This window comes from Sesamum indicum, linkage group LG10, assembly GCF_026168435.1.
Source record: "Sesamum indicum cultivar Baizhima isolate 11 linkage group LG10, ASM2616843v1, whole genome shotgun sequence".
NCBI lineage: Eukaryota > Viridiplantae > Streptophyta > Magnoliopsida > Lamiales > Pedaliaceae > Sesamum > Sesamum indicum.
In genome coordinates, this window is record NC_142666.1 from 2,291,908 (window position 1) to 2,306,215 (window position 14,308).

At 35.8% G+C, this 14,308-nt stretch overlaps 1 protein-coding gene across 1 annotated transcript; it reads left to right on the top strand.

Moving 5' to 3' along the window:
- Positions 1-2,064: 2,064 nt before the first annotated feature.
- Positions 2,065-6,368, top strand: LOC105172584 (WAT1-related protein At1g25270-like). Its single transcript, XM_011094090.3, has 7 exons — positions 2,065-2,363; positions 2,488-2,550; positions 4,374-4,490; positions 4,717-4,978; positions 5,071-5,229; positions 5,479-5,630; positions 5,818-6,368. The coding sequence occupies exons 1-7, from the start codon at positions 2,077-2,079 to the stop codon at positions 6,113-6,115; spliced, it is 1,338 nt and encodes a 445-aa protein (XP_011092392.2). The 5' UTR covers positions 2,065-2,076; the 3' UTR covers positions 6,116-6,368.
- The last annotated feature ends 7,940 nt before the right edge of the window (positions 6,369-14,308 follow it).

The following is a 14,308-nucleotide window of genomic DNA, read 5'->3' on the forward strand; positions in this document are numbered from 1 at the left end:
ATATGAAATACCTCAACAAGAACTCAACTTTGATGTATATTAAGTACAATAATATTCGATTCTAACCAATAAATGAAAACCATATCCATGAGTCAACATGGCAGTGCAAACCCACTCCAACTTTCACCAGCCAACCAACAACGACCTTCACTCACCACCGTGAATGCTTTCTGCGCTGACGGATGTCAAGGGTGATGACACGAGTGCATAACTTAGGGTTCAAAGAAATTTTCATTCACTATTTTTTATATTTTGGTATTTTAGTTTTTTATTTTTCAAAGATAATAAATACATCTTGTAATTTTTAAATTTTTTACAATTTTGATCCTTCAGTTCCTGAAGTTTGAAAATGTTGCCGGAAAAAAGAAATATGAATCCCTCACATGTTTTTTTATTTTGGATTTTTATTCTCATTGATTAATTTAATCGATCAAAATTACAAAAAATAAAAAAGCTACAGAATCTATTTGCTCAAGTAAATGACTAAAACGTCAAAATACAAAAAAGTATAGGACTAAAATTGAATTTAATCCAATAACTTATTATATATATCTATATATATAATGTGACATTAAAAAAATTAAATTAGAAAGAAAAAATAAATAAAATGAGTACTAAGATTTGGTTCCAGAGTTGACTCTTTGAGACAATGACTCAAAAAGAAAAAAAAAATAGAAAATAGACATACGTGTAAGAAGATGAGGCAGTGGAATTGTGAAAAAATTCTAACTCAAATCAAATTTAGGAGAATCATATCAATTATCCAATAAATATATTTTATAAATTATTTTATAAATTATACATCAATCACATAAAAAATATCCTATATTTATCATATAATTAATTCAATTTCGGACAAATTTAATTTTCCGATATGGTGGGAGCGTACATGGGTGGAGTGTGGATGAAAAGCCAAGTAATTTTTTTTTTTTTTGGGGAAAAATAAATTTTATAAATGGGAAAAGAAGCTATAATACAACAGTGCTCATATGATATGTTATCCCTTAACAAGTCAAATGATATGCAAAAGTAAAGTAATTAACCTGGTTGAATGCAGAGGGGGAGGGGTGGGGGTGGGAGGGTTTAGGGAAACGTTACAAGTCGAAAAAGTCGTATGTATTTCCCCCAAATCAGGAGAGTGTAATATTTCAAACTTTGGTCATCACTCACTCACCACTGCATTTACTCATTCGAATCATCTTCTCTAATTAATTCTTTTCCACACTAACTATTATTATTATTATTATTATTATTTAATTAATATTATTGTAATTCCCTACTCTGATAGTGGGCTTCAACGTACGCCATGACGTGCGTCCACTCAACCTCTTTCTTTTGCCTATATATGCTTATATACATATATCTTTAATTACTATAATTTGGAAATTCAATTATTTCTTTTTACTCTTTTTTTTTTAATAAGATTTATTTGTTCTACATATATATATATATAGAATGTGGGAAATGATAATTGATTTAAGTGTCAGGTTGGTTTGAGTTTGATTTGATTAAATATATATGTACGAGTAATATTATTTTATATATATAATTATAATTTATATTTTAATGATTGGGGCTAATGTCAAATTTTCATGAACAAATTTCAGGTCTTAAGCCCGAGTTTCATTGATCGACGTGTGCTTTATGTGAGTATTTTGTCTCATTTTATATAAATTATTGTACTTTATTTACAGTTATATTGATATATTAATCGAATCGATGAATTGTTTACAGTCATATTGATGTATTTGTTGTTTATTGTTTTGAATATATTATTTAATATATTGGTTGAATTGATAATACTGAATATAAAAAAAAATAAAAAAAAATTTCACATCTTATTTTATATATTCGAAATTTAAAATGTTATTATTATTTTAGAAAGACAAAAACCATGCAGAGTGAAGAGGTTTCGGGAGAGTCCCACGTGTACATACGTCGAAGCAGACAAGCAGACAAAGCAAGCAAATTTGTATCCCATTTGCTTTCTTCTCTCATGTGGGAAAATAGCAAAACCCTCGTTTTCTTGATTCCAATAAATAACCCCCACTCCCACTCCCACCCCCCCTCATTTCCATGCACTTTCACACCCCAAATCACTATATATATCTCTCACGTCTCATACTAATTACTCTGATAAGTACAACCACATATACGTTCAAAGGATCGATGGAGAAGGTGTGCGATGTGGTGCAGGGGTTGAAGCCCACGATCTTGATGGTGTGCGTGCAGATAGTGTTCGCCGCCGTCAGTGTCTTCTACAAGCTGGCTGCCAACGATGGCATGAGCCTCCAGGTTCTGATTGCCTACCGATTCATGTTTGCTGCCGCCACTGTCCTCCCTCTTGCCCTTATCATCGACAGGTAACTACTGCTCAAATTACTACAACATCCATGCATCATCACACACATACACATCTCTCTCTCTGTCTCTGTTTTTTTGAGATAAAGATGGACGCACGATGACGGACTCTTGTTACTACTGCAGGAAAAACAGGCCCAAGTTGACCTGGAAAATTGCTTTCCAAGCTTTTGTTTCTGCACTGTTCGGGTAAGTACGTACCATAAGTTGATTTAATACATCCATCATCCGAACAAAGAAACAACAAAGAATAGACATGCACGCATTCACTACAACAAAGACGACTCAATAACTACAAAAACATTTGATGTTAAAATCTGCGTCCAATTAATTAATTAACAAGTAAAAATACCGTTGCTTATCTACATTTACTTTATATATATATTTTAAACGAGCAAGAAAATTTTTCGTTGCTGAATTCATTAACAAATAACAACGAGATTTTTATTGCTAATTAGCTCGATTTTTCTATTGCTATTGAACCATTTTTCTTGTCGTGAATATAACATCAATATATCAAATAAGAATACTAATATATATATATATATATATATATATATTTGTAATAGAAGATCCAGAGTGTTGTGCTGAAAAAGTAAAAAATTACTGGAAATATAAGTTGCGTTGCTAATTACGCATTTGGCTTTTCCAGAGTATTCTAATCCAAAATAGGATTACTTTATTTAATTTGGATCCCCACTATTTACTTTACTTTAATTTAATAGATATTAAAACAAAATTAAACTTTACAAGCAACATTGGGGAAAAGGAGAGTTTTTAGTTCATAGTCCATCTTATCATGCTACCATCTTTTTCCCCAAAAACACTTTCGGACAATTAATTCAGTCAATTCCACAATAATTAGATTTACTTAATATATTCCAGTTTCATTCATTAATGTAAGATTATGAATTATCTTTGACTGTCCGAAATCAAATCTCTTGTTTCAATATGAATATATATGATGTCGAGTAAAGGTAAAAAAATAAAAATGCAGTTTTAGTCGTGTAGTTAAAATCTGGTGGTACTTTTGCTCCACTCTCATTTTGAGTTTGCAAATTTGTATAATAGGCTTAAATGCATTTTTTATCTCGTAATTAAGGTGATTTGTCGTTTCATCTTTTAATTTTTTAGGACAGCTTTTCTGTCTTATATCTTTTTAATTTTTGGATTTCAGTTCCTTTTTTTATCGGAGTTCGCATCTCGCTGGAAAAATGCATGTGCATCTCACATGATCTTTAGCATTTTTGTTATTTTATAACTTTCTAGGAGATAGCATTTTTATCCTGCTTCTTTTAATGTTTTGCAATTTCAGTCATTTTTTTCATCGGAATTCACCGTTCTCTCCGATGAAGGCGAACTTCATAAAAAAAATGATTAAAATTGAAAAATCAAAAAGATGATGGACCAAAATATTACCCTATAAAGTCAAAAAATGAAAACGCTAAATAACCTAGATTACGAGATCAAAATGTATTTAATCCTATATATTTAAAAATAACCATAGTACATTTGGTTCAATTTCACATCACAATTCGGTTCGCGTTCGATGGAAAAATTCACATACATGCATGGTGGAAAAGTTTTGCCTCAACCAAGTTTGGTTATATCAAATCAATCATAGAGAAAGTGTATTACATGTATTAGTTATGTGTGATTGATCACTTTCTCTAAGCTGTACATCAATCACACCAAGTATATTGCACTTGCTATATGATTGATTCAAATTTGACCGAGTCGAATTCCAACTAGAATTTTTCCATGCTCGACACATTACAACCCCTTTTCTCCAGCAGAACTTGAATCAAAAGTGTTATTTTTTAAAAATTATTATCCTCAATTGCAAATTAAAACTGAAACACACCAAAAGTGCCACCAAGCCACAATTACACGATGAATAATGCATTTTACTGTCACGTAAATAAAAGAAAACTATAATTATGTAATTCTTTATTTTTATTATTATTAACTAATCAAATACTAATTACCCTGATTAATTATAATTAATGCAGGGGATCAGTGGCACAAAACTTATTTGCACAGAGCTTGGTGTTAACCTCAGCCACATTTGCGGCAGCTATGACCAATCTCGTTCCCGCCGTGACCTTCATCCTTGCAATATTTTTCGGGTAAGTATAATTTATTTTATTTTACCTAATTATTTTTTTTCAAACAATTATGGAATATTCATAATCACGTTAAACCTGATCAGGGACTCGTTATAATTTACACTAAATTAAAATACACATCATAATAATCTTTTAAGCACCTTAATTAATTAAATTTGATATAAAATAGAAATTAAGTGAAAGAATAGTAATATTTTCTTGTTTCTTCACATGATGTAATGTATAGGATGGAGAGAGTGGGGTTGAAGACAAGGGCAGGCAAAGCAAAGGTGACGGGGACATTCATGTGCATAGGAGGGGCAATGCTTCTGACTTTCTACAAAGGTTACGAAGTCAACATCTGGTCAACTCACTTTGACCTCTTGTACAGAAGTCAACAACCAGGTGGACACGTGGCGGTAGCCCACCACAAGCCCGTCAGCAAGATCGTGGGCCCTCTGCTCGCACTTGCCTGTTGCTTCTCTTCATCACTTTCACTGATTATTCAGGTTCGTTCTTGAAATTAATTGATTTAATTATTATTTCTTTCTGTTTCATTTTTAATTATTTATTTATTTGTAATTTTTAATTTCAAGAACAGGCTAAGATGAGTGAGACATATCCATGTCATTACTCGAGCACTGCCCTAATCTCAGTCATGGGATCTGTTCAAGCAGTTGTGTTTGCTCTTTGTACGGTGAGAGATTGGAGCCAATGGAAACTTGGTTGGAACATCAGACTCCTCTCCGTTTCTTACATGGTATATCCTACATCTTACCTTAATTTTCAAAATTTTCATGAAACATCAAAGAAAAGACAACCACAATTCTGTATGACAACAATTATTCTCGTAATAGAGATACAATAAGAACGTAAACCCTCGTACTGGCGCGCACGTACATTTTAAAATTTTCAATATTATACTAAGCTTTTGATACAACAATAAACGTTTCGTATATATATATATATATATATATTGATTTAATTAAGTTGATAAATGAAAATGTAGGGAATTGTGGCATCAGGGTTAATGTGGGCGTTCATCATGTCTTGTGTGCGCATGAGGGGGCCGTTGTTCGTCTCCGTTTTTAACCCGTTGTTGCTTGTGATCGTCGCACTTGCCGGCTCTTTGCTTCTCAACGAGAAGTTGCACTTGGGAAGGTATTTAGATATTTTGGTACTTATAACGCATGTATATCGTTACACGATGTATCGTTTCTCGCTTCTTGCACTTGTTGTGCGATTCATTATCCTCCTTAGACACACCAGTCACACGACAAGTATATTGCACTGATCAATATATGATTAGTTCATGTCTCATGACAACTTATGGTACATATATTTGCAGTGTTTTGGGAGCTGCAATAATAATATGTGGGCTGTACTCAGTTCTATGGGGCAAAAGCAAAGAAATGAAGAAAATAACAAGGCTGGTGCCATCAAAGAGCTTCACAGAAGCAACTCATCATGAAGTTGAAGAAACTGCGAGAGAAAGCTTCAAGGGTTTTAACCACGCCAACAATGTTGTTGCTGTTGCTCCCAATTTCTTACCGGAATCTGAAATATTAGAAGTTTTCGATGAAGACGAAGACGATGAAGATTTAGAGGCTGCACCCAAGATCTCTAACCCTCAAACCAAACCCTAATTTGTGTGTATGTATAATATGTGCATGCATGCAATATATATATATACCTTTTAACCCCCAACCCCACCCCACCCACCCACCCTCAAGAGAAATTAAGAAAAAAAAAGGAAAAAAGATGACCCTTTTTGGAAGTTGACCTTAAGTAGGCTAGGGTTTTTATATATATATAGTAATTATGCCATAAATATGTTCTTTCCTTGTAATGTATTTAATTATGTTCTTTTAATCGTTATTAATAAATTATATTTCAATCTCTTTCTTTTTCTTTTTGGGGAGGGGGTGGGGGGGGTATGTTTTATTTCCATCGATGGATCATATGTAAGTTTGATTAAGGGTAAATTATAAATACTTTTTTTAGAATTTGAAATAATTACTAGTACTCCCTTATTATTTGAAAAATTATAAATACTCCATGATATTTGATGAAATTATATAATCCTTAAATGGGGGTATGAAATTGTCAATATTGTCTTTACTGTATTTATTTTAAAAAAATAAAAAATTATAAAAAAAAAAAACAAACTAAAAGAATGGATGGAAAAATTATATAAAAAAATTATCTACTTAATTCATAAAAAATTAAAAAAATTAAAAAATAAATAAATTGTAGTTCTTAGTTTATAAGGGCATTTGGCCAGTTCACTACAGAAAATAGATAAAAATTTAATGAAGCTTAACGGATTAGAATAATTGTTAGACGATCGTTAAAATCAGAAGGATATTGATAATTTTTCAAACAAAAAATAAATATTCCTGATTATAGCATATACTTTTGTAATACACATGTCAAGATCAAAATTAATATTGGAAAATTAATTTATATAGATATAAATGTAACTAACCCTAAATATAGTGTGTGTGTGTGTGTGAGTGAGAGAGAGAGAGAGAGAGAAATAGGCTAGTGTAAACGGTAATATATTGCGGTTTTTTAGTACACGTGTAAGGTAGTTATTGGTGGCCAAGAAACCATTCGAATTGGGTACCAGATGATCGGAGAGCCTTATAAGTTATAACGGTCATATTATATCATATCAAACAAAACAAATTTCAGTCACACTGCACACACTACACACACATACAGTTTCTTTGCTTCGTTTTTCTATAATTTTCACACGATTGATCGGTGGATTGCTTGAATCCAATAGAGTCAGCGGCGGCTGAATCACCCTATGAGGTGTTGCTGAGGGCGGTGTTATTGAAATCGGTTTCTCACTATTTATTGGGAGTATCGCTGATTGTTATTGTGTTTCTTGTTGGGTACGAAACCCACGGTGGTATCTGTTTTTCCACAAAGCCTAACCAACTATTACACTTGATATGGAGTACGAAACTCCTTTAAAATTACAAACCGAGATTACAAATATAATGAACGATACACAAAGTAAATAAAAGAGATAAGTGAATAAAAAACCGTGATTATAATGGCGGCTCAGGAACAAGCCAGATTCAGCAGCAACAAGGGTCACGGGTCACAGAGCTCAGAACTCACAGAAACTCGGCCCACGGTTGCACCTCACACCGCGGGTGGTTCACACAGACCAAGAACATGAAACCCACCTCACAGCCGTTCACACAGAACAAGAACAGGAAACCCACCTCACAGCCGTTCACACAGAACCGGAAGGGTGGAAGTATTTCACAGAGGAGTGCTCGGTTTTTTCTCTCTCTCTCCCACCCGAGTACAAAGGCCCCTATTTATTTGGAGAAATTGAGCCGTTGGACAAGAGGGTTTTGGGGTGGCTTTCCTTTAGCCATTGGTTTGGCTAAGGAAAGCCACCACCATTAACGGTGGTGGAAAAGGTAACAAGAATCCGCCATAGAAGGCAGCAAGAAGAGAGAGAGGGAGATTTCTCATCGGCAGCGGCGCAGAGGGGTGAAATGAGAGAGAGAGTTGACTTAGGGTTAGATAAGTAGTGTTACCTGGGTCGGGTCAAGAGGGTCGGGTTCTGGGTCGGGTGAGGGCCATCCGAATGGGCCAAAGTTTTAGTGGGCCGAGCTAATGGGCCTACCGATAGTTTGGGTCATGGGCCACATATATACCAACAATCTCCACCTTGGACCAAGACCCATCAGGAAGATGGAAATGGTCATGGAGTCTTTAGCTGAATCTGTTTGTTTCATCATTGCCCAAAGAAGTTCTCCGTGGATATACCTGCAGTTTGAGACAACTTGGAAGCACATGTTAGTCAGGGAATAAATGCAATATTTTTAAACATGTATGAAATTTTTCAAGAGAAAGACTTTTGGTACCCATATCTGCAGGATTGTCCTCGGATTTAATTTTCTCCAATTTTATTACCTCTTCACTGACGATATCTCGAATGAAGTGATACCTCACATCTATGTGTTTCGTCCGATCATGAAACACGGGATTCTTACACAACTGTATTGAAGATTGGCTATCAGAGTATACCGTGAGTATGTTATTGGAGAAGCCAATTTCCTTTATGAGACCATCTAACCATATAGCCTCTTTGAATGCTTCCGTTGTAGCAATGTATTCTGCCTCTGTGGTGGAGAGAGCAACTATATGTTGCAGTTGGGATTTCCAACTTATGCACGAACCACAGAATGTAAAGATATAAGACGTGGTGGATTTTCTGCTATCCCTATCATTTGCATAATTGGAGTCAACAAAGCCAACAAGTTGAGTGTTTTCACTCCTTTTTGAAAAACGTATGCCTATGTTTTTAGAGCCATGCAGATATTTCAAAAGCCATTTTAGGGCCTCCCAATGGGGAGGGCCGGGATTTGACATGTATCTACTTAAGCAGCTAATAGCGTATGCAATGTCAGGTCTTGTACAAACCATGAGAAACATGATGGATCCTATCACATTAGAATAAGGAACTTTTTCCATTTTAGCTTTTTCAATATCACTATGAGGACTCTGATTTTTACTAAGTTGAAAGTGGGCAGCAAGAGGCACAGAAGTTGGCTTGGATTTTTCCATTGAAAACCTTTTTAAAATGGATAGGATATATGACTTTTGGTTTAGAAGGATAAAGGACTCATGTCTAACAATGTTCATGCCAAGGATGCGTTTTGCATCACCTAAGTCTTTCATTTCAAAGGTTTTGTGTAAATCAGTTTGCAGATTATTAATGAGGTGTAGGCTAGGACTAGCAATGAGCATGTCATCCACATATAGAACAAGAAAAATAGGAGTACTATCAACATGCTTGAAGTATAAACAATGATCATAACGGCTCCTTTTAAAATCTAGTGAAAGCATGAAGGAATCAAATTTCTTGTTCCATTGTCTAGGGGATTGCTTCAAGCCATACAGAGATTTATTGAGAAGGCACACATAATCAGATTTGATTTTGTCAATAAATCCAACAGGTGGATTCATGTAAATATGCTCATCTAAATCACCGTGTAAGAATGCAGTTTTAACATCCATTTGTTTCAGATTCCAATTGTAGTGTGCAGTGAGAGCAAGAATGATACGAACAGTGGTGTACTTCACAACGGGAGAAAAAATCTCATTATAATCTAAGCCTTCTTTTTGAGTAAACCCTTTTGCTACCAATCTAGCTTTATATTTAATGGGGTTTTCTTGTTTAATCTTAAAAAGCCATTTGCAATCAACTACGGATGAGTTATTGGGCCTAGGAACTAGTGTCCATGTATTGTTCTGTTTTAATGAGCTCATCTCTTCTTTCATGGCACTAAGCCATTTTTCTGATTTCATAGCTTCCTCAACATTTGTGGGTTCAGATAGTTCTATGTTCAAAGCAGTGTCAAAATCTCTGAGTTTGGTGGGTATCCTAGTTTCTCTTCTAACTCGATCTCTGGTGAGTTGGTAGTCATTTAGGGGGTTTTCTATAGCTGTGATCTCATTTTCAGTGGTTACTACCTCATTTTCATTTTCGATAGTTTGTTCAGCTATGTTTTCATTATTCCCTTCCCCCTCTTGGTTATCCCCTAGGTGATTCTCCACCTTATTGAGAGTAGGTTCTTTTTCTCTAAGTTGAGTTTTATCAAGGCAAGGAAACTCATTCTCGTTAAAGGTGACATCCCTACTTATAAGTACTTTAAAACCCGGTTGGCTACGAACCCAAAGTCTATACCCTTTTGTCCCCTCAGGATAACCAATAAAAACACACTTAACAGATCTAGGTTCTAGTTTGTCTATGTTTTGATGAACAAACGCAGAGTATCCAAAAATTCGCAGATAAGAGATATCAGGTTTTCTACCATTCCACACAGAATCAGGAGTTTTACCAGATAACGGCACAGATGGAGACAAGTTTATCAGATGAGTAGCAGTAAGTATAGCTTCACCCCAAAAAGATTTAGGCAATCCAGAACTAATAAGCATGCATCTAACTTTATCAAGCAAGGTTCGATTCATACGTTCAGCCACACCGTTTTGTTGGGGGGTATAGGGGTTAGTTTTGTGCCTCTTTATACCAAATTTGTCACAGAGATTAGAAAAATCTTTATTGCAAAATTCGAGTCCATTATCAGTCCGAAGGGTTTTCACTTTCTTTCCAGTTTGATTTTCGACAAGAGATTTCCATTTTGTAAATTTTTCAAAAACTTCGGACTTGTGTTTCATAAGAAAGACAAACACCTTCCTAGAGTAATTATCAATGATGGACAAGAAGTAACGGTTACCCCCATGCGTAGGCACACTAGATGGACCCCAAACATCGGCATGTACATAGTCTAAGATGCATGAAGACATGGAAGGGAGTGATTGAGATGGAGTTGGAAAATGTACTTTATGGTGTTTTCCTAAAACACAATCATCACAGAAATCCAAGTTTTCAATTTTTTCATTCAAAATTCCATCCTTTTTCAAAAAACCAAGACCTTTCAGACTCATATGCCCTAATCTTTTATGCCATAATGCAGTCATATCACATTCATTCACAGAGGCAGTCAAAGAGTCATAGGTAACAGAACATAGATAGAGATTTCGTTTCTTTTCAGCTTTAAACACAATAAGAGAGCCTTTCATGATTTTCATGAGGCCTTTGCCCCATCTACCTTCTAGACCATCCTCTTCTAAGGTAGCACAGGATATCAAGTTGTGACTCAAATCAGGAACATATCTCACATTTTTTAGGGTTAACCTATAACCTTCTTTGAAATTTAAAGAGATGTCACCAAGACCCAAAATTTCACATTTCTTTTCATTTGCCATAGAAACAAAACCAGATTTTTCATAGCGAAAGTTTGAGAAAACTTCTTTGACAGGGCTCATATGGAAAGTACAACCAGAGTCAATAAGCCATTCAAATTTGTTCACAGAATGCACAGAATTTGCTTCATAAACCATAAAGACTTCACCATTTTCATCAGAGACATTATTCACCTTCTCTTGGTCATCAAAGTTTCTATCCCTATTGTCACGTTTGGGTTTTCTACAATCTTTGATGTAATGACCCTTAATGCCACAGTTATAGCAACGTCTTTCCTTTGTTTTATCATCCTTATACGTGTAATCTTTAGATCTGGATTTACTATGGCTGTTTCTACTTTTACCCCTGCTGTGACTTCTACCCCTGTTTTTAAAGCCATTGTTCCTGAAATTGGGCCTACTTCTAGCAAGATTTACCTCATGATTATTCTGACTAGGTCTAGCAATTTTTAGGTCCATTTCTTTGCTCTTAAGACCATTAACCACAGTGTCAAGGTTGATGCTATCTCTACCATACTTAATGGCGGCTTTCACGTCAGAATATGATTCAGGAATTGCATTCAAGAGCACAATAGGAGTGTAATCATCAATGTTTTCATCACCAGTAAGTTTAATGTCTTGTATCAACTTGGTAAACTCATCAAGGTTTTCATCAATATTTTTGGAAAGATCCAATTTATAACGGAAAAACTTTTCTAAGAGAAAAAGCTTACTGGGTAAAGATGTTTCAGTATATAAATCCTCCAATTTTCTCCAAAGCTCTTTAGAGGTTTTTTGTTTTCCCACTTTTCTAAGAACATTATCGGAAAGGTTTAAAATAATGGAAGAGTAGGCAAACTCATCATTTTCCAGTTGTTTTTCTTCAGAAACATTTTCAGTGTATTTTCCGTCAATAGCTTTAAACACCTTTTGTTGTATTAAAATGCCTTTCATTTTCTGTTGCCAGATAGAAAAATCAGTTTTTCCGTCAAAGGGTTGTAAACTATATCCGGCCATTTTGAAAGTAATTTGAAGCAGAGGTCACGGTTTTTAAGAAAAACAGAGGTTTTGGTTTTTAAGCAGAATCTTTCGAAAAACAGTGATCAAGAAAAAAAAAAAAAAATTTCACACAGGATCAGAATATTGAGACAGAAATTAATCAGTCAATTTCGGTAATAATGCAGACAGCCAAAGTATGAACAATGTTCTCAGATTATCACAGTTCAAGATAATGAACACAGATCACGATTTCAAATCATAAATTAATATGATAAATCACAGATCAAGATATTAAACCAGAAGAGTGGCAAGAGCAGGATATAGCAGTTATCGCAATAAATCTCACAAATCACAAAGAGAAAGAGAAATAAGCAGGACCAAGGCCTTTCCAGCCTAACGCCCAATCCAGATACCCGACGACCTCAGGGGTCCGGCCAGGAGGGTAGTTAGGGGGATAAGCACCTCGGTTATTCGAACAGATATATAGTGCTGAAAAGTAAAGGAAAAACAGTAAATAGAGGAGGGGTTTAAGCGGGTTACCACCACCACGGCGCGGAGAGGATCGGAACAGTGCTCTGATACCACTGTTGGGTACGAAACCCACGGTGGTATCTGTTTTTCCACAAAGCCTAACCAACTATTACACTTGATATGGAGTACGAAACTCCTTTAAAATTACAAACCGAGATTACAAATATAATGAACGATACACAAAGTAAATAAAAGAGATAAGTGAATAAAAAACCGTGATTATAATGGCGGCTCAGGAACAAGCCAGATTCAGCAGCAACAAGGGTCACGGGTCACAGAGCTCAGAACTCACAGAAACTCGGCCCACGGTTGCACCTCACACCGCGGGTGGTTCACACAGACCAAGAACATGAAACCCACCTCACAGCCGTTCACACAGAACAAGAACAGGAAACCCACCTCACAGCCGTTCACACAGAACCGGAAGGGTGGAAGTATTTCACAGAGGAGTGCTCGGTTTTTTCTCTCTCTCTCCCACCCGAGTACAAAGGCCCCTATTTATTTGGAGAAATGGAGCCGTTGGACAAGAGGGTTTTGGGGTGGCTTTCCTTTAGCCATTGGTTTGGCTAAGGAAAGCCACCACCATTAACGGTGGTGGAAAAGGTAACAAGAATCCGCCATAGAAGGCAGCAAGAAGAGAGAGAGGGAGATTTCTCATCGGCAGCGGCGCAGAGGGGTGAAATGAGAGAGAGAGTTGACTTAGGGTTAGATAAGTAGTGTTACCTGGGTCGGGTCAAGAGGGTCGGGTTCTGGGTCGGGTTCTGGGTCGGGTGAGGGCCATCCGAATGGGCCAAAGTTTTAGTGGGCCGAGCTAATGGGCCTACCGATAGTTTGGGTCATGGGCCACATATATACCAACATTTCTGTATAATTTTCTTGAAATTCATATCCTGCAAGATTTATTCACCGGATTGAGGGGACAGAAAGTTGTTTTGACTTTCCATCCATCCTCTCAACTCTACCGCGATGTTGTCACAAAGTGTAGAGTTCTTCATGGCAGGTATGGGACTCGTCGAAAGTCGTGTATTTAGTTCAGTGTTGCTGGATGTTTTGTTTGATGGGTTTCTCGTGTTTTTGCTTATATTTTTCTTGCTTCCTGTGCTGTCGGCAATAGGTATTTATCAACTCCATGGGTACGTAGTCCGCATCTTCAGACCGTATTTTTGCATTTTTTGGGGAATTCGCCTGTTGTCAGTTATAGAAGGTGAAGTTTGATTTCTTTCTTTTCAGTTTCTTGAACTCTGAAATGGATTTTAGAAAGTGAGTTGGTACTTTTGAGTATATGGACTTGTCGAAATTTGGAGCGTTGGATCAGGCAATTTGCTATGGTCCCTTGTTGATGTTGCAGAAAGTAGTACTAATTGAATGAAGTATGCAGACAGATTGGGTGGAACACTAGCATTAGATTGGGTGAAGAATGTACAAGGTAACAAGCTTTTGCCTCTCTTGTGAATCTCATGACCTATGAAGTATGTATGAAAAAAATATTATACGCTGAAAAGAATGTTGGTAATCTAATTTAAGTAGCC

Excerpts from the sequence above, each read along its gene's own strand:
- LOC105172584 (XM_011094090.3), top strand. The coding sequence starts at position 2,077 with ATGCACTTTCACACCCCAAATCACTATATATATCTCTCACGTCTCATA. Across the intron at positions 2,551-4,373 it reads TTTGTTTCTGCACTGTTCGG|GGGATCAGTGGCACAAAACT; the intron begins GTAAGTACGTAC and ends TAATTAATGCAG. Across the intron at positions 5,631-5,817 it reads GAGAAGTTGCACTTGGGAAG|TGTTTTGGGAGCTGCAATAA; the intron begins GTATTTAGATAT and ends ATATATTTGCAG.